This window comes from Neopelma chrysocephalum, unplaced genomic scaffold (genome assembly GCF_003984885.1).
Source record: "Neopelma chrysocephalum unplaced genomic scaffold, ASM398488v2 Primary Assembly neopelma1_139, whole genome shotgun sequence".
NCBI classification, from domain to species: domain Eukaryota; kingdom Metazoa; phylum Chordata; class Aves; order Passeriformes; family Pipridae; genus Neopelma; species Neopelma chrysocephalum.
This window is the reverse complement of record NW_020897801.1, coordinates 75,348-95,156: the sequence shown is the minus strand read 5'-3', so window position 1 is coordinate 95,156 and position 19,809 is coordinate 75,348. Positions and strand designations below refer to the sequence as shown.

General features: G+C 45.3%; 3 protein-coding genes across 5 annotated transcripts in view; 2 read left to right on the top strand and 1 right to left on the bottom strand.

Moving 5' to 3' along the window:
* Positions 1-1,428, bottom strand: part of BPGM (bisphosphoglycerate mutase) — a 38,133-nt gene extending 36,705 nt beyond the window's left edge. The window contains exon 1 of the mRNA XM_027699752.1: positions 1,255-1,428. The gene's annotated coding sequence lies outside the window, so the exon portion shown is untranslated. The remainder of the gene's footprint in view (positions 1-1,254) is intronic.
* A 539-nt stretch (positions 1,429-1,967) lies between these two features.
* On the top strand, positions 1,968-8,500 carry LOC113975578 (aldose reductase-like). The gene is made up of 10 exons (XM_027699750.1): positions 1,968-2,055; positions 2,158-2,325; positions 3,045-3,161; positions 4,388-4,456; positions 4,699-4,821; positions 5,321-5,421; positions 5,601-5,682; positions 6,210-6,293; positions 7,064-7,146; positions 7,869-8,500. Exons 1-10 carry the CDS (start codon positions 1,993-1,995, stop codon positions 7,909-7,911), a joined length of 933 nt encoding a protein of 310 aa, XP_027555551.1. The 5' UTR covers positions 1,968-1,992; the 3' UTR covers positions 7,912-8,500.
* Positions 8,501-11,776: 3,276 nt separating this feature from the next.
* Positions 11,777-19,809, top strand: LOC113975577 (aldo-keto reductase family 1 member B10-like). Of its 3 annotated transcripts, none has more exons than XM_027699747.1 (10): positions 11,777-11,929; positions 13,253-13,420; positions 14,033-14,149; positions 15,404-15,481; positions 16,040-16,162; positions 17,285-17,391; positions 17,469-17,550; positions 18,018-18,101; positions 18,608-18,725; positions 19,229-19,311. In XM_027699747.1, the coding sequence occupies exons 1-9, from the start codon at positions 11,864-11,866 to the stop codon at positions 18,698-18,700; spliced, it is 918 nt and encodes a 305-aa protein (XP_027555548.1). In that variant the 5' UTR covers positions 11,777-11,863; the 3' UTR covers positions 18,701-18,725; positions 19,229-19,311. The 3 variants fall into 3 exon arrangements, with proteins under 3 accessions (XP_027555548.1, XP_027555547.1, XP_027555549.1); XM_027699746.1 differs by lacking the exon at positions 18,608-18,725 and adding an exon at positions 19,592-19,808 and having other exon boundaries at positions 11,780-11,929; XM_027699748.1 differs by lacking the exons at positions 11,777-11,929; positions 13,253-13,420; positions 14,033-14,149; positions 18,608-18,725 and adding exons at positions 14,533-14,645; positions 19,592-19,809.

Below are 19,809 nucleotides of genomic sequence, written 5' to 3'. Positions count from 1 at the left end.
AAGGAGAACACGAGTTCACAGAAGCAGCAGCATCAGAAATCGCAGAAGAAAGTGAAAGGAAGGACAAATTGCACTTCTCAGCCCTGCTCTCCACCAAATCTCTCTCTGTCATCACACACTCTACCCAGCTCCTTGCCACAGGAATGCAAGGCTTCTGAACCTGTCTCCAGAAAGATGCGCTCAGAAGAATTAGAACAGTCCAGGGTTTCTGCTCTCCCTCAGAGGAGATCCCATCCCACTGGCCAAACAGCCAAGCTTTGCAAGCTTTCACAGGCTCACAGAGCACAGCTCTCTGAGAGCAACAGTTCACCTTGGTGCTGCTCCAGTACAAAATCTGACGGATTCTGCCAGTTCCTACATTGTCTTGAAAGCCACTCACCATTGATGGTTTCTGAATGTGACACTACTAACACTAATAAATTACCAGCACAGCACCACAAACTCAAGTGCCTTGGGAATACGAAGGAGAGCAGGAGCAAACTGGCACTTTAGCTGCTCTCTGGGCTCTCTTGAGGAAACACATTGCAGACAAGGCAAAATTTCACATTTTTCAATGACTTCTCTGAACAATGAACCAGACCAAGAAACTGAGTGGACTCAGGGCAGATCTATGGAGAAGGAATCCCAAATAAGGATGAAAGATAAGCCCAAGTTGTATAACTCTTATGTGATTAAACTGAAATACCACATCCTGCTGAGGAATTTGATAGCCCTAACAGAAAACTGGGGGAAGATTAAAGAGAAAAACTAATTATTTTGTCTGTCTTGAGTTAAATGAAGCAAAAAGACCTGGGGCACCAGCTGTGGGAGAGGCACTCAGAGAAAAGTGAACCATTGTACATACTTTGAATTTGTGCTTGTACATGAATCAGTTCTCCAAGTACAAGTAAATAGCAAAGGCTTCCAAGCAGCCCTAACATACCATTATGGAGCACTTGAAGGATCCTGCTGATAAATAATTTTTTTGTGAGCACCTCATTAGTACAGCATATTTTGCCTCTCCACAATTTCAAAGTCAATTTCTAATGTGAAATAAAGTTCATTTAACATTTATTTCTACATTTGTATATTTTATTCTGAAACATGGTTTGCACCTCCCTAAAGACACAGGCACAATGTGACCCTTGTGACACTTGCTGAAAACTCACAGCTCTTCTGTAGCTTTGAAAACATACTAAGAAATACTTTCCCCCAACATTTAAAATGAAGTGATTTGTACTGATTATTGCCTAAATTACTCACAAATTCACTTACCACAAACTGAAATTGTACTTGTCCCACCTGGAGAGGGAAACAGGGTGCTCCCCACTCTCACAAGCCATACTGAGGTATCTCTAGCCATCTCCTTTCGTCAGCACGCAGCATGGCAGGTTCTTGGCACCAGCCCAGGCCACCAGTGCCGTGCTGCTCCAGCCAAAGGCTCAGCCCTTCCCCGGCCCATGACTCAGCCCCCAGCCACACACTCGGCAGCGAGGGAGAAGCTCCCTGAGCTGGGAGCGTGGGACTTCTGCATCACGTCCTACCCGAGGCCTCCTGCTTATTGACACATTTTGGGACACCCCTGGGCTGTACCGATGACAAATCGTGGGCCAAAGCGTCCCTGAAAGAAACCACCTCTCTCTCAGAATCCGTGGGGAGAACTGCCACAGGGTGTCGCAACACCCCGGCACGCTGGCACAAGCGAGACACGCACGGACAACCTGTGGCACAGGGACAGGGCGCTGCAGGAGCTGATCCCTGCACAAACACCAGCCGGATCGGGACATCCCTGCCCTCAGCCCTTATCTTTGATAAGGAACTTCACCCTTTTCCAGCAGGGAAAGTCGCAGCCCCCCGGCCACCTCCGCGGGAGAAACGCCCACCTCGCTATCCCACCATGGCCGCCGGACGGATCCCATTGGCTGCAGGCTCCGCTGCTGATTGGGCGGTGCTGCCAGCGGGGCAGCTGATTGGCTGCCGGGGATCGGGGGGCGGAGCGCTGCCGGCCCGGCCATGGCGGCGTACGCGCGGCTCGGCGCTGCCAAGGTGCCGCTGCTGGGGCTCGGCACATGGAAGGTAACCGCGGGCACCGCCACCCCGGCGGTGCTTCGGCAGCTACCGAAGGAAAAGTACGTGAAAATCCCAAACTGAGACATATCCTACCCTTTTTCCCGTCAGTCCCCCCCAGGTAAGGTGGAAGCTGCAGTGATGGCTGCTATCGATGCCGGGTATCGCCACTTTGACTGTGCCTACGTATACCAGAATGAGAAGGAAATTGGGCATGGGATCCACCAGAAGATCAAGGAGGGTGTTGTGAAACGAGAGGACCTCTTCATCGTCAGTAAGGTATGGATCAGATGGTCATGGATTATGGACAAACTGGCTTTACCTGTGATATTTTTACAGTAGGAACCTAAAGTAGTTTAATGCTGTAGCATTGGAGAAGCTCATAACGTAAACGAGATTATTCCTGATACTGCTGTCTTGTTCCACTTCACGACCACAGTGATAGAGTTTGATCCTTTCCTGTCCACTGACAGTAATTGTTAATGTTGTAGCCATTGGACAGGAAGAGTGAGTTCCTTAAGAAGAATCACTCTCACCCTAACTGGTGGCAGCTGTCTTCCCTGCACATTCTTCCAATAACACTGAAGGGAGACAAGAGTCTGATTTCCCCCCCAGAATATACAGCAACTTTGAGCACCACAGACCTGTCGTGTTCTGGCACCCTGCTGAGAAGACAGAGTGCTGGGGGACGGATGAGGAGAGGCCAGCTGCAGGCCAATCTGCAGGAAAAGGCAGAGTGGGCAGCACACATTATATCTGAACTAATGGAACCAGAGGCCTCTGTTATGATCCTGCTCAAACACTGTGCTGCCACTGCACACACTGCCTTCGGTGTCATGGGCCAGTCCCATCCCAGAGCACACCGCATCTGAAGAGCACTACGATGGCCTCATTCCATATTGCCTTCCAAAGAACATGGAACATTTCTGTGCTATCCAGGAAAGCACCTGAGAGGTTTAACCCAGGAGGTCACAGTGTGCCTTGTTTTTTGTCTCTAGCTGTGGTGCACGTTTCATGAGAAGCCTCTGGTGAAGGGAGCCTGCCAGAAGACTCTTGCTGACCTGAAACTGGATTACCTGGATCTCTACCTCATCCACTGGCCTTTTGGGTTCAAGGTACAGTAGCAGCAATACCCATAGCTTTGTTTCTTGTGACTCTGCCTTTACAGCCTAACAATTGCTGTGACTGAGAAAGACAAGGACGTGTCTGTCATTTGTGTCAGCACTGCTCTGGTGCTCAGCTTTACTCTGGCCATGTGAGTCAGGCTCTTGGTCTCTGCCCCTGAAACTGCTGTTTCCATACCCTTTCATCCTGGGAATGATGGTCTAAAAACTAGGGGCAGGTCTCCCAGCTGCAAGCATAAGACAGGCTGCTTTCCCTTTCTCTTGCAAATCCAGTGTATGTTCATGCCAGATTTGCCCTTATAGGAAGGAGAGCTGCACTTTGCTGCCTGTCTGAAATTTTCCTCTGTGTGATAGAGAATCAGAGAACAAAAAGAAATATTTCTGGTTTCAATTTCTCTCTTTAATCACCAAGTCCTTAATGTGGTACAGATTGAGCTGTCCTTGTTTCTTCCACTGAGATAGGAATTTAAACTATGAAACTTCAGTGGGAGAAATTAGGCCCCCAAGATTAATGAAGGAGTTGATGTCTGTTTGAATATTTCTAGTTTTAGCCTTTCTGTCCTGCTGCAGTCTGATCTGTCTCTGTTCTACCTGTTGCCTTTGAGATGCTCATCTTTTTTTCATGCTCTATTTTAGCTTTATATTAACAAAGTCGTGAAAATGAAGCTGTCTTATGGTCACAGCAACAAACAGCTGCTAAGCGCAGTTCAGTCTTGGTGTCTTTTCATAACTTGTACACAAAGGCTCCTGATTTTCCTAGTGTTGGCAACTTTACACTGAGCTTTGTCATGGAAGAACTGTCTTTTCAGCAAATCTGGCATTGTGTAGACCAAACTCTTCCCAGTACCCAGTTATGTCCCTTGATGCCCCTCTAGAAAAAGAACAAAACAGTTCTTTTAAAGTGGGAACTAAAGAACAATACCTGAAGTGAACATGTGTGAGACTGAAGTCTATAGTTCTGAGTGGGTTTTTTCCCTTGTAGGTGTTTGGGTGAACCATGACTTCCAGGGGTCCAGCAGAAAACCCTGTCCTTATGGGAACAGTCAGTCGCAAAAATGTCACAAATTCCTTCCACTTCTCAGGAAGGAATGACTGAATGTAGACAAGAATTAGTGCTCTTGCCTGCATTAGAAGTTTAAACTGTTTTGGTTGTGAACTCTCATGGTATTAAGGGAACTTCTCGACAGATTTTCAAGCATTTTCTTTGTCACTGACAGGTAGAAGAGGGGCTGTTTCCCACAGGCATGGCTATCCCCAGCAACACTGATATTCTACAGACATGGGAGGTAAGTTCATCTGAGTGGAAAAGTCACATCATCCGTCCTCAGCAGTGGTGTTGGCTTCAGCAGTTGCAGAAGGGCTCGTGTATGTATGCAGAATTAGCTAGAAAGAATTCACAAAAATACATGGGTAGCTTTTAAAACTCTGCTTCCCATGAAGAGAAACAAGAGGAAAAAAAATGTCAGGAAGAATGTACTCGGGTCATGTCTTGTACATTGCATGCTGACTTGGCTCCACTTTGTGTCAGGCCATGGAAGAACTGGTGGATGCTGGTCTGGTAAAAGCCATTGGAATATCCAACTTTAACCGTGAGCAGACGGAAAGAATCTTGAACAAACCAGGACTGAGGTACAAGCCTGCAAATAACCAGGTAAGCTGCAAAGTGACTGCAGGTGAATACTTTTCAGGGATTATAAAGATCTAATTACAGTCGAATGAGGAGATGGAAAAATGAAAAGAAAGTAGACACGGCATGTACTTTAAATCCCACTCTATGGGTATTTCTTGGTACACACAGAACTTAAACATTTCCTTTTTGTCTCACCTTGCTGACCCACTTTTTACAAATTCCAGATTATTTTCCTAGGAAGCATTCTCTCTGGAGGGACGAAGAATCCAGATACAAGCTATCATTCTGACTATAATCATTGACCTTTATAAAGCCTCTCAGAATAAAATCCAAAAAGCACATAAGTACTCAATGTAAAAGTTGGTGCCCTATAGAATTACAGTCTTGTATTGTCACACAGACCACACATAGGGTAGGATGAAGACAGCCTGTAATTAGGAAATTAGGATTTAGAAAAACCTCTGGAGCATGGGAAGACTACAGTAGTTCCACAGCTCTGTCTCTGCTTCTGTGTTGGCAGATTGAGTGTCATCCATACCTTTCCCAGGAAAAGCTGATCAACTATTGCCAATCCAAAGGGATCACTGTGACAGCATACTGTCCCCTTGGCCGTCCTGATGGGTAATTTCCAAGTGGGTTTCCATGATTTCAGTCTGAAACATTCAGACTAATTGAGTAATGGTGCAGGTGTATATATATATATATATATGTTTGGGGTTTTTTTAATTGCTGAGGCTAGATAAAATCTTTCTGGAGTGATTTTTTTGTTGTTTCTTCCCTTACACCCCCCCCTTGTCTAGTTCTAAGCCAGAGGCACCTTCCCTTCTGGATGATCCCATAATCAAAGAGATTGCAGCCAAGCACAACAAAACCCCAGCACAGGTGAGTAGGTGCCACACAGTGGGTACTCATTCCTGTAACACAGCCATTTGGGAAACTATGTCTGAAGAGAGGGAACAGCCTCTAACAGTGTTACCTGTGAACTGTGGTGCTGTTTGGTGGCATTAACAAGCCATGCAGATTGTCCACTCTGTGGCCTACAATATATGCTACTATTACCTGTTTGACCCTCAGACAGGAAAAGATTCTTGACCCATCTTCAGATGTCACCTTCCCCTCTCAAGTCTTCTTGCAGAGCATGAAAGCATTGGATAGACTGCTAAAAGCCTGGCTGGGAAAAAAAAGGAATTGTTTCAAAACTGGATGGGAAAGGAGGCCTTCTGTGTGAGGCTCCACTGCTTCCCTTTTTGCTCTCCAGGCAGTGCTAGCTGGGCTGCAGGGATAGGAATGATTTGAAATGCAGCTCTGCCAAAGTGCAAAGAGCTTAGAGAAAACAGCTGTTGGAACAGGCTCTGCTTCCTCCAGAGCAGGAACCATCCTCTTTCTGACTCCGTTGTCTGTTCTTGCAGGTTCTCCTTCGCTTCCAGATCCAGAGAAATGTGATTGTGGTTCCCAAGTCTGTCACACCACAGCGCATTGTGGAGAACTCCAAGGTGAGGGATTAGGAGTGAGCTGGGTGCTGCCCTTCAGGGACAGCACAGCTTCTCCCTGCAGAGCAAGCAGAGATCCTTTCTCATCCCTGCCATGTCCTCCTTGGGCAGCAGGACTGGGCTCACTCTTTCTCTCTGGAAGTCAGGGCTACATTGAAAACTAAACTGAAGAAAAGATAGAGCTCTTAGAAACAGTATGCTGATAACGTTATCTGTTACTTTACAATGGTGTCTTTCTGTTCTGTGGACCGGTGGATGACACAGTGGGCAGGCTTGTCGCCTCAATCTAGTAACATTCCTCAAAATGTAGAGTAAGCAACATTAAGGGAAGAGTCCTGCTGTCAATAAACCACATAGCTCCTCTGACTATTACGTAAGGGAGTTTTTTTCTCATATCGGACATAGGCATTTCAAACGTAATGTAGTTGGATTTATTGAATATGAAAGTGTTGTAGCTGTTTCTTTGGTATAGGACAGAAAGATGCACCTTTCACAAATGGAGGATGGAGGCATTCTGCAACACTTAAGTGCTCACCAAACACCTTGGAATAGCTGGCACCTGTAACTGCAACTGTCAGTCTTTTTTGCTAGTTTCTTTCCTCTGCTAGTAGAATATTGAAAATCCAAAGATACTTCTTTTCCTTTCCCTGTTTCATGAAGCCATCACCTGTAACCAGCACTCTTTCTGATATGAACTTGTTCTTTGATCTTGTGAATCTTGCTTCTGATTTGATTTATTCAAAGAGGTGGTTTCCAGCTGTTTCTCTTTTTAGGTGTTTGACTTCGAATTGACTAAAGAGGAGATGGCAACCCTCCTCAGCTTAAACAGAAACTGGAGGATCTGTGAAATGATCACGTAAGTGGCCGTTTGTCTCCTTCAAACTCTTACATTTTCAATGAGATCTTCATTTTGAGCTCATAGGAACCGGTGTAGCTGTTTAAATTGGGTATATTTTGAAATCTGAAATCATTTGGGGGATGAAGCGTCTCTTATTTAACATCTTAGTGGAGTTATATTTTTTTACTTTATCGACTAAAGGATGAGTATGTGTCATGCTGTGTATTCACTGTAAATCTGTTCTCCAGGAAACTTTGTGTGCCAGGAATTCCAGAATGAGGGTTCTGGTTGATAAGTTTGGCTGTGTCCATATGGGATAAATGAACATTAGTCAGTTTTAAACCTAAGATAATTTTTTCTGTGAGGTATTATAAACTGATGTCAGCTCTTAAATAGGTGGTTGGGGGAGGGAATGATCATCCGTTGTGCAGTACAAAGCACAACTGCTTGCAGATATGCACCTTGGAACCTAGAGCAAGACAAGAAGTGTTGGCTGGAAGGCCGCAGAAAGTGCGTTTTCTCTGTAAGCAGTGTGAATTTTAACTCTCTATCTAGAAAGTAATTTGGTCCCACCACTGCTCAGTGCCTAAATAACAGAAAAAGATGAACTTGTTGGTCCTGTATGCTTTTTCTATACTAATAAGTCTCTTAAATTCATTCTGCTGCTACTCAATTCAGAGCCTCCCTTGAAGGTTCTATATTTCAGCCTTAAGTAATTTTTCCTCTTTAATTTCCTCCAGGTGCAAAAATCTCAAGGAGTACCCTTTCAATGCAGAATACTGAAGGTGGTTTTATCCTGCCCTCTTGGAGGCCTCTGGAGTATAATGAGCTTCTACCATTCCCTGAAGTTGCCCACTAGCTGCACACTGTCTCTCTCCTGCCAGCAAAGGCACAGTATATGTATTCAATGACTTTGGGTTTTTCTTCTTTGGTGGAACAAAATAGTGAAACTGTTCTGAAGAACAAAATATGGGCTACAATAATTCTCTGCTCATTAGATGAGTGTCTCTGCATGGCTGAAATAGTAAAGCAGAAAACAGAATAACCTAGCAACTGATTTTGTCTTCTGTCTTGCATCAACACCACTTAAGGCTGCAGGGTTAAAGATATGTGAACACAGAAGAAAGATCCATCCTGAAAGAATGATCATACATAATCACTGCCTGAAGATAAAAGACAACAATTAATTTTACTTCTAGAGCAGAGTCCAAAGCTTTCTGTGAAAGAAGAATAAATGGGAGAAGTGTCCAGACCTACAGATGCATACCAATTCATACTGGGCTTTAATTCAGTTGTAATTTTTTACAGGCTGAAACTGGACGGAGATTAGTGTTCAATTTCATTCTTAACCAAAATAAAAATATTTAGATTACTGCTGGTTTGGAAGTTCTACTCTAATGTGAAAATTAACAAACCAAGCAACTTGCATTAACAATGTCATTGGAAATAATTACAGAATCAACCAGGTTGGAAAAGACCTCTGAGATCATTGTGTCCAACCTTTGACCCAACACCACCTTGTCTACTAGACCATGGCACTAAGTGCCACATCCAGTCTCTGAATCCTCCAAGGACGGTAACTCTACCACCTCCCTGGGCAGCCCATTTCAATGTTTGATCACTCTCTCTGTGAAGAACTTCTTCCTAATATCTAACCTAAACCTCCCCTGGCACAGCTTAAGACCATGCCCTCTTGTCCTACTGGTTGCCTGGGAGAGGAGACCAACCCCCACCTGGCTACAACCTCCTGTCAGGTAGCTGTAGAGAGTGATAAGATCTCCCCTGAGCCTCTTCTTCTCCAGGCTGAACAACCCCAGCTCCCTCAGCTGCTCCTCATAGGACTTGTGCTCCAGACCCTTCACCAGCTTCATTGCCCTTCGGACATGCTCCAGCACCTCAATATCTTTCTTCAATTGATGAGCCCAGAATTAGACACAGTACTCAAGGTGCGGCCTAACCAGGGCCGAGTACAGGGGCAGAATCCCTTCCCTGGTCCTGCTGGCCATGCTATTCCTGACACAGGCCAGGATGCTATTGGCCTTCTTGGCCACCTGGGCACACTGCTGGCTCATGTTCAGCTTCCTGTGAATCAGAACCCCCAGGTCCCTTTCTGCCTGGCTACTCTCCAGGCAGTCTGGAGACACTTGGCCTTGTTGAACCCCATACCATTGGATTCAGCCCATCTATCCAGCCTGTCCAGGTCTCTCTGCAGAGCCCTCCTGCTTTCTAGCGGATTGCCACTCCCCCCCAGCTTGGTGTCATCTACAAATTTGGTAATGGTACACTCAATCCCCTCATCCAGATCATCATTAAAGATGTTAAACGGGATGGGGCCCAACACTGATCCCTGGGGGACACCACTAGTGACCGGCCACCAAATGGATGCAGCCCCGTTCCCCACCACTCTGGGCCCGGCCTTCCAACCAATTCTTAACCCAGCAATCATCCCTATTCAATTTTAAATGATGCCACAAGAGCATGAAGATCTTGTCCTGATCAAAAGTTGAATAACTTGGTATGATAAGCTGTGATTGACAGAGCAGTGCTGACAAGAACAGTTGAGTAAGACAATTTGCTTACAAACAAGCCTTAGTGGACTGTGGTCAACAAGCAATAGGAGACCAACACCTGAAACTGCTGGAAAACTGTAGTGGTATCACTGTGGACTGATTTGGTTGGTATCCTGTGCTGATATCTGGCTATTAAAAACCCAGAGTAACAGAGACTGGGGAAAGAGGGGAGACAGTGTTTAGCAGGTGTCAGATGCTACATAAAAGTACATAAAAGCATGGTGGAACTGGAATGTGACAGTGTTACGTTCTCTCCACAGGCTATTCTGTGCTGACTGACTGGCACAGTAACTGGGACAGGTCTCTGTTAACTGTAACTGTGTGAAGCTTTCCTCTGACAAAGCCTATCCCTTCCGGTGGAAGATGCAGGTGAGCCTTGCTGGGGAGTGCTAGGATAGCTAGAAAGTGTTTTGATAGCATGGCATTTCGGGTTGTCATCCACTGACAAACGTGATACTTCTTTCCCAAAGGCCCTGCCATCATCTGACAACCCCAGACACACCTTCAGGATAGAGAAACAACTGTGTCTTGGCATTTTCTGGGCAAAGACTCACACCAACAGGCACAAACAACAAAGCAAAATGCAAACCTTCTGCCCAAAATCCTCTCTTAAAAGACAAACATCTCTCATTCAAGAAACCATTGGGGAAAATTAAGCACCACCTTCACAGGCTGCAGCAAAAGCAACACAAAAATCTGATAGATTCTTGTGGTTCCTACACTGAGACCTTCTACATCTGGAGTCAAAGCAGAACACCACTAGCTTGAGCATCCAGGAAATAGGAGAGCAGAGGCAATCTGGTACTTCATCTGCCCTGAAAAAACAAATCACAGGCATGACTCAACGTTTTATTTTGAAAAAAAGAATTGTGAAGTGCATGTTGCATAAACCTTACTAGTCCTCAGCAAAATTATGTTTTAAAACAGGGTGCCTTCTGTGAAGGGCAACAATCTTTGTCAGGATAAATCTCCACGTGACTTCTGCTAATAATTAAGGTCAAGATAGAGATCAGGCATGGAAAACTGATCTCTGAGCCCAGCTAGCACCACTAAGTCCACCTCCCCAACAGTATGCACTCTGTGCAGGTGCTCTGCCCCTCTGATAACCTTAGCTCCAGTCCTTTGCCCACCATCAGCAATGCTTACCAGGAATGCTCACCAGACACAATGCCATGACTGGCACAGAGAACTTCCCTTCAGCTCTGCAGATGGACAGTGTCCATTTTTCTGAACTGAGGGAGGGACAGTAGGAAGGAAAAAAGGAAGTGTGAAACCACCTAGACTAGGATGGCAGCAGGTCTCCCATGCAAACAGCTTTCTTTTAATACTGTCATCAGCACTCCTAGTATCACAATCTTTCCATTGATTTCATCGACCTCTGAACCAAACCCCATGAGTCTGAGCATGCTCAGAGCAAATTTACAGAGAAGGAATCCTTAAAAAAAAAAAAAAAAGGCAAACACTGCATTATATAACTATTTTGTGATGTAACTGAAACATCACATCCTGCTGAGGACGGCTGATGCTGCTGACAAAAAAAACAGTACAAAGCTACAAAGCAGCTGGACATCTGCTGTGGGAAAGGCACACAGAGAAAAATGCACCATTATAGTCCAAACAATGCTTGCACCTGAATAAATTCACCAAGCAGGAGCAATTAGCAAAGTTTCTTAGGTGGCCTTAACATCATCTATTCTTCAAAAAACATCGCAAGAAACCTCTCCCAACACTAAAAATAACATTCTTCTTTAAATTTCACTGCTTTCTAATTTACTCCTACAAAGCATCTCACTTTTCCTCTCCTGTTACCACAAGCATCATCCCACCTTCCGAGGGGGACTGAGGGCTGAAAGCTCCAGATTCACACAGACACTGCGGGAGCTCTGCAAGAGCCTGGACCACCATCGCTGCCGTGGGGACACGCTGCTCCAGCCGATGGGCTCAGAGCCCTTCCTCGTCCCGAAGCTCACAGCCCACATCCGCGGAGAGAGCAGCTCCGCGGACTCGGGGAGACACGGCACTGACCCGCCTCAGCTCGGTGTCCCGGCGGCCGTAGGGCGGTGGCTGTCCCGTGTGGGCAGGTCCCGGGACGGGGCGGGCACGGCCCGGCCGTCATTAAAGGGCTCGGCGGGCGATACTACTGAGCAGCATTCCCGGCTGGAGCTATGGCGACCTGCGTGCAGCTCAACACCGGGGCCAAGATGCCCCTCATGGGGCTGGGCACATGGAAGGTAAGGGGGATCTCGGCGGTGCCCGCGGTCGCGCCGCGGTCCCTTGCTCTCAGCGGGGCTTGGGACTGCACCCGGTGCGATCTGCTCCGCGGGGGTCCGGAGCGCTCTGAATTGGGGATGAAGCGGGGGCACCACGGCTCAGTTCAGCTCGGTGACCCGTCCCCACCGACACCCCGGGCCGGAGCGCAGCGCTGTCGGTGCTCCCAGCATCCCGCCCGGGATACCGCCAAGGATGCCCTCTCGCTCCGGTCGTCCCCGCAGGCAGAGCCCCACGCTGCTTTCGAAGCTGTTTTCCCTAGCGTGCCCTCCGTCCTTGCCGTCCCCCTCCTGCCATGGGAGAGAGTTGACTCTTGGGTCTCCCCGGCCCGGGAAAGTCGGCTCCCTCCCTCCCTCACGTACCCGGCAACCCCCTCCCCACGGATGCGCGGATCCCATCCTCTCCCGTCCCGGCCAGGCTCCCGCGGCTGCGGCCTTCTGGGCCCCTCTCCCTGCCGCTCCCCAGCCCTTCCCGCAGCCAAGGCTTCCGTGCCGCTGCAGTGGGGCACTCGGATTGTCTGCTGCTTCAGTGCTGAGTAACTTTAATCCTGGGCGAGGTCACTGGGAATCATCCGTAAATAAGATAGGGCTTTAGAAAACCATTCATGCGTTTCAAGCAAGTTCTGACAAAGCGGTTTGCACTGCTGTTACAATGACTACAAAATCAGTGATCCATACAATGCCTGAAAACAAACATTGCTAAATCTGTATGAACAAGATATGCCAACATTTCTTTGTGCACAGCTCCTACCCTTGTCAGGATATAGAAACACATACAAATGCACATCTCTTCTGTCTCTGAAAGAAGCAGCTTCAAATTACAGGTGGGATGTGCCCCAGCAGGAGCTGGGCTAGAGCATGGTACAATACTCAGCGATGATGTGGATGACTAAGGTGTAGACCACCGCCCTCCCTAGCTGGGCAGTTGTTGACTGTTTCTCTTCTTAGACACAGCACTGGGAAGTGAGCACTGCTAGGTGAAAGGCACTGCAGAGCTCCCTGGCACAAACCTTGTTCCCCTGGTCCTACTCTGGCGAGTTGCCCTGGTGTTGGGGGCTCTGCTCTACCTGGCTGTTGGGCTGAGCCTGCATGTGACTGGGGCTATATTTAAATGGCTGGAGGCTGGCTTCAAACCCATCAGCTTGCATCTGTAAGATGAATCTGGCTTTAAGAACACGGCAGGGAAGAACTCTACTTAAAACCCCATTGTATGTGTTTCTTTAGCATCTAAATAACTAGGAAATGGCCTGTATGTTTTGATTTGGGATCTTAACCTTCTGTTTTCAGTCTGCAGCTGGGCAAGTAAAAGCTGCAGTGATGGCTGCCATCGATGCCGGGTACCGCCACTTCGACTGTGCCTATGTGTACCAAAATGAGAGTGAAATTGGGGAAGGGATCCAGCAGAAAATCAAAGAAGGTGTTGTGAAACGAGAAGACCTCTTCATCGTCAGTAAGGTAAGGATATAGTGACCTAGGATCCAGGGGAAGGTCTGCTTTGTGTAGAGGGAACTTCAGAGCAGGGGGAAAGGTTGTGTGCTATAGCGTGGAGTAATTCAGAACATAGTTCAGGCCAATACTGATGAAAGCTGCTTTTTGTCACTGTATTTTGTATAGAGTTATCTAAGATATGCTTCACATTCTCCATTTTCATGGGATTGTTCAAAGGATGTGTTAAGCTTAAATGGTCTCAGAAAGTGTCCTGGTTTTTCCTTGCTTCTGCTGGAAATTTTATATTTGGCTCACCACTGAAACTATTAAATTAAAAAGAGCTCTTTAACCCATATCTGCCTGTAATAAGTGGCTTTTGCATATCTTGACTAATGGAACAGGATCAGTTTTTAGTTTACAACCCTTTTTGATCACATATGCCACCACAGCACATACTGTCCTTCGTATCAGTGGCCATTGCCCAGTCCTGCTTACAGAGCAAGCCCCATCTGAAAAGAAATAGGGTGGCCTAATTCCACATCACCTTCCAAAGGAAACAGGTTCTTGCTCGAACAGTACAGAAGGGTTCCAAGATATTTAACCCAGGAGGTTACAGTGTGACTTGTTTTTTGCCCCTAGCTGTGGTCCACATTTCACGAGAAGCCTCTGGTGAAGGGAGCCTGCCAGAAGACTCTTGCTGACCTGAAACTGGATTACCTGGATCTCTACCTCATGCACTGGCCTACTGGGTTGAAGGTACAGTAACAGCAATGCCCTTGGCTTTTCCTCCTGGGAGAGCTCCTCAAAACTGCCAGTAGCACTTGCAGCTCCAGAAAGAGCATGTGTCTGGTGTGTACCAGCACTGTGACAGTGCTGCCCATTCAGCTTTATTCTGGCCACGTCAGCTACGCTCCTGATCTCTGCCCCTGAGACTGTGGCTTGCACAGCGTCCTCTGTCCTTTTGATAAGGGAGAGGCAGACCTAGCACTAAGATCAGGCCTCCCAGCTGCAAGCTTGAGTTGTGCTGCTTTACTTTTGGCTAAATCATCCTTCCCTGCTTTGTGGGAAGGAAGGCTGTACTTTGCTACCTGACAGAAATTCTTTCCTCTGCATGTTACAGAATCACAGAACAAGAGACTTCTTCTGTCTTCCATTTCTTTCTTTAATCACTGAGTCCTTAATATAGTACAGATTGAGCTGACCTTTGCTGTAGGAGTCTTAAAGTTGTTACACAGACCTCGAATTTCAAAAGGTGAGATTTTTTTGACATCCGTGTCAGAATTACATAAAGTACATCTCATACTTCATGTACTTCAAAGGAGCTGATGTCTCAGTCTGTGTCTAGTCTTGGCTTTTCCTTTCTGCTACAAAAAGGTTAAGGCCTCCATCCTATCTGTTGCTTTTGACCATGTCAACTGTTTGTCATACTTTCCAAGCTGTCATGGTAGGTTTTATTTGAACAAAGACCTTGTGTAAAAGTGTCATGGCATAATACTCTGACATTTGCACAACACTAGATGTGCAGCAATATGGAGATACGGGAATTTATTTCTGAGTTTGCACACCTGGGATTTTCTGATTTTCCAAGTGCCACTTATTTAAACTGAAGCTCCCCTCAGAGAGACCTGTGTGTTTACACAATACATTTTTCAGGAGATATGGCTCACCCTAAACCTGACTTAAATGTTTCTGGGACCTTAACAGGCCCTTCAAAAAAACAGTTCTCTATTAAAGGCACGATAGAGGAGTACAGGAAGCTTGTTTGTTCCACTTTGTTCCTCAAGTGGTGTGATTTGTTTATCTGTGTGTGTTTTAGTGAGTCACGACTTCACTTCATCCTGTCCCTCCTACTAGGAATGATTGCTGGCAAAAGACCATAAACCTGCATGAACTATGTAGACAAATATTAGTATTTTCTCTACTAGTAGTTAAAGCTAATGTTGTCTTCAGTTGTCTTGCTATTAACTTCCCAATAATGAGTGTTTCAAGCATTTTCTCTCTCACTGACAGGCAGGAGAGGAGCTGTTCCCCAAAGATGACAAAGGCATGTCTATACCCAGCAACGCAGATTTTCTAGATACATGGGAGGTAAGTTCAGTCACAGCAGGAGAAGCATGTTTTCTGTCACTGGCAGTCTTTTCCATGCTTTCATTACCTTTAGCAGTCACAAAGTTATTATGTATTTATCAGACTGGATACAGTCTTGTTTTTTAAAACATACATGCTTAGTGAAGCTGGTAATCTTCAGCAGAGCTGCAGACCAGATTGCTTGACCATAACAGAAACAGAACTGTCTTTACTACCATTCTTAAACTGCTCAAATACACTTTTCTGAAATAAATTAGTTTGTGATTTTGTCCACAGCTGCAGTACAGCCCCCTGGTGCTCAGTCAACACATTATTGTTTATGATTATTAAGTAACTTAGTGTGAATTTCTGCCATTTCAAGAAGGAGCCTTTGGGTTTGGGTGAGATGGAAGACATGGCACAAATACACCAGTGCGCACTTTCCCCCAAGAGACAAACTTTGCAAATCCAAATAGTTGTCTTTCCCTTCCTGTGAAGGGAAACAAAGACAAACCAGGAATAATGTCTTCAGGCCTTGTCTTGCATACTGGATGTTGACTTTGCTCCTCTTGGTATCAGGCCATGGAAGAGCTGGTGGACTGTGGTCTGGTAAAAGCCATTGGAGTCTCCAACTTTAACCACGAGCAGATTGAAAGAATCCTGAACAAGCCAGGACTGAAGCACAAGCCTGCAAATGTCCAGGTAAGCTGCAAAGAGACTTCAGGTGACTAGTTTTTTCAGGGATTATAAGGATCTCATTACAGTTGCGTGAGGAGATGCAAGAGGGAGAAGAAAATAGACACAGCACAATAACACCTTCTGATTACTTCTGAGTATATGTAAAGATGTTGTAGATCTCCTGTGTCCAGATAGGGAATGAAGTTGTGGTACACAAATTACAACAAGAACTTCTTAAAATACAATACTTGTTCTCTTATTAGTGATGGCACCCATCTCTTATTAATAGCAGATAATTGCTCACATAACACACAGTCCTTCTCATGCAGCACGCACAATTCACTCAGTCACCCAGTTGGAAAAGGGTGGTCAGTTTTAACTTGTGCAGAAGCAGTGGCTTCCTGGTATCTGCCCTGAAGATTTTTTTATTTATATAAAATAAAACATAAAGTGTGTATATATACACATATCAAAAAAATTACCTAGTCTTTGCACACAAAGCTGCTGCCTTCTTCTATGCTACAGAACCTGCTGTAGATACTTATCTCTCCCAGGAGTATTACACAGACTCAGACACCTCTTGCAGTTCTGAATTCATTAGTTCTTGCAAGTTCACATAGAGTACTAAATTCACTCAGTCTCCAGAGCCTTTCTCTGCATGTAGTTATAGAAAAAGAGCATGCTAAAAGGGAAAAATGCATCTCTGTCCCAAACTACAGATATCTATGTAACACATTCACACAAACTCACAAGAAAGGGATTTTTATGACTAGAATACATAAGGAGTGGTTACAAAGCAGATGCTGCATGTCCTTCTAATCCCACTCCACATTATAGTTGAACATAAGAGGCATCAGGGTTCTCAATATTTGCTCAACTACTGCTTGGAAATCCAAGAAGCATCTGAGAATGTGCCTTCTTGGGGCCAAAAAACTCAGGGAAATGCTTTTTCTCCTGAGCAATAACCCAGAGATACAAGAAATCTCACTGTAAAGGTAGGTGCTGTAGAAAACTAAGACTCAATAATACCTTGCAAAGACGAGCATATGAGGACAGATACCAACCTTTAAGTGCATTAGGAGATAATCCCTGGAGTGAGTTACAGCAGTTGTACTGCTATCAATCTCTATACTCTTCTGTTGTTAGATCGAATGTAATCCATACCTTACCCAGGAGAAGCTAGTAAACTACTGTCAATCCAAAGGGATTGCTGTGACAGCGTACAGTCCCCTTGGCTCTCCTGACAGACCATGGTAAGACTGCTTTGCAAGGGAACTGGTGTGGGTTATGCTTGAAGCACTGAGACACTAAGTATCTTTCCCCTGTGTAGGGCTAAGCCAGAGGATCCTTCCCTTCTGGATGACCCCAAGATCAAAGAAATTGCAGCCAAGCACAAGAAATCCACAGCACAGGTACACAGATTCCAGACAGTGGGTATCCGTTCCTGTAACACAGGACAAGGTGGCATTTCCTTCCCTGTCACTCGTGGTGTTAGGTAGCAGTGCAGGTGTGTGTGACTTGCAGTGCAAGTGTCCTCTGACTGTCAACAAGAAACGTTTTCTTGGCCCATCTTCAGATGCTGTAATGTTTCAGTCTTCATCTCAAGTCCTCTGTTACAGAGAATAAAATCTTGATAGAAGTTTGGGTGGGTAAGAAAAGACTTGTTTGCCCCTAAACTGAATAGGAAAGGTGGTCTTTCATGGAGGCCTCCACCACTTCCCTTTTTGCTCTCCAGGCAGTGCTATCTGGGCTTCAGGGATAGGAATGATTTGAAATACAGCTCTGCACAAGAGGGTATATCTTAGGGAATATAACTGGTGGAACAGGCTCTGCTTCCTCCAGAGCAAGAACCATCCTCTTTCTGATTCTGTTCTTGCAGGTTCTCCTTCGTTTCCAGATCCAGAGAAATGTGACTGTGATTCCCAAGTCTGTCACACCACAGCGCATTGTGGAGAACTTCAAGGTGAGGCATTAGGACTGAGCTGGGTCCTGCCCTTCAGGGACAGCACAGCTTCTCCCTGCAGAGCAAACAGAGATCCTCTCTCACCTGTAGGAATAGTTATGCTTTCAGAAGAATTTGTAACAGGAAGGCTAGAAACTCATTTTCACTTAGGAAGCCTGCGAAGTGCCTTCAAGAGGGTTAGATGGTTTTTTTTCCCCTTCTACAGCCCAGAGGGGGTTGCAGAGAGAGCTATGTTATCTCTCTCTCTCCTATGCTGGAGAGAGATAACCCTAACAGACATGTACAGAGGCCTTGGGAAGGCAGGGGAGAAACAGAGATGATACTAAAGGCCCTGGAGAGGGTGGGAACTTGCCTTTTCCTCCCTAGAGCCCGGTCCTTAAATAGCACTGTCAGGAATTTGTACATTTCTTGGTGTTCTGGCCTTCTAAATAAACTTTTGAATTCTTTCCACTGCCCTGGCATTTCTGGGGATACCTGCGTATCTTACTTTACATCACCCTTCCCAGCTTCTCCTCGGACAAGAGGACGAGTTTTTGTCTGTCTACCTACACACTCTATTGAGGGCTACATTTAAGGCTACAGTTGAAAAGCAGGAATGAACCAAATTTGGGTAACAGTATGCTGGTAATTTTAGCAGTCACTTTACATGGTGTCTCCTGTTCTGCAGATGAATTGGCACATGGTGCTTGATTGGCACTTGAGTGCAGTAGCACACTACAAAAGGCTTCGCATTAAGAAAATAGTCCTGGTGTCCATAAACTGTGTTGCTCCCTTGTTAATTGACTGCAACTGGTCATTAGGGTTTCAAAATAGATAGATTGATGGATAGTCTTGTAGATGTTCCTTTGGATCAGGACAGAAAGATGCACAAGTGGCAGACACAAGTGCTTTCCAAGTGTCCTGCAACAGCTGGCATGTGTAATTGCAACTTTGGATATATTTTTTTTTTTATTTCCTCTGCTAATGCATTCTTACTAATACAGAGAGATGCCTTTTTCTCTTCCATGAAACAGTAATTTCAGCTAACAAGCTCCTCTCCCTTTTAGACGTGTTCTTTAATTCTGTAGATTTTGCTTACTGTCTCTGGTTTGTTCAGAGAAGTGATTTCCAGCTGTTTCTCTTGTTAGGTATTTGACTTCAAATTGACTAAAGAGGAGATGGCAACTATTTTCAGCTTTAACAGAAACTGGAGAGTCTATACCATGAGCACGTAAGTGGTAGCATTTAATATTTGTTTTTTTCCAAACCTTAAATAATGAATACTATATACACAGAGGTTTTACATCTAAATATTGCCTAGAATGTCGAGAGCCTGAATGATAAAGTGATTTGGATGCTCCAAATGTACAAAAACTACACACTATATGGGAAAAAATCATTCTACAGTTATAAAGTTCAGATCCCGCCTTGGTGACTTCTCTAAGCACTACTAGAGCTTGATATATTGAAAAAAAAATTATGGCTAAAATGAAGTCTTTTATTCCCTTCAGGGCCAAAACTCACAAGGACTACCCATTCAATGCAGAATACTGAAGATGGTTATATTGTGTCCTCCTTCAGAGCTTGGTTTGATATTCTTCCTATCAGTTTATCTACCTTTTTTATTGCATCTCTCCTCCTGCAGCAATGAAGTCACAGCATATGTATTTAGTGATTATATTTTGGTTGTTCTCTTTGAAAAAAAGATACAGTAAAATTGTTCTAAAAT

Coding starts and splice junctions, on each gene's coding strand:
- LOC113975578 (XM_027699750.1), top strand. CDS start 1,993: ATGGCGGCGTACGCGCGGCTCGGCGCTGCCAAGGTGCCGCTGCTGGGG. Junction 2,326..3,044: donor ACCTCTTCATCGTCAGTAAG/GTATGGATCAGA, acceptor TTTTGTCTCTAG/CTGTGGTGCACGTTTCATGA. Junction 6,294..7,063: donor GCATTGTGGAGAACTCCAAG/GTGAGGGATTAG, acceptor TTCTCTTTTTAG/GTGTTTGACTTCGAATTGAC.
- LOC113975577 (XM_027699746.1), top strand. CDS start 11,864: ATGGCGACCTGCGTGCAGCTCAACACCGGGGCCAAGATGCCCCTCATG. Junction 15,482..16,039: donor ATTTTCTAGATACATGGGAG/GTAAGTTCAGTC, acceptor TCTTGGTATCAG/GCCATGGAAGAGCTGGTGGA. Junction 17,551..18,017: donor ACAAGAAATCCACAGCACAG/GTACACAGATTC, acceptor CTGTTCTTGCAG/GTTCTCCTTCGTTTCCAGAT.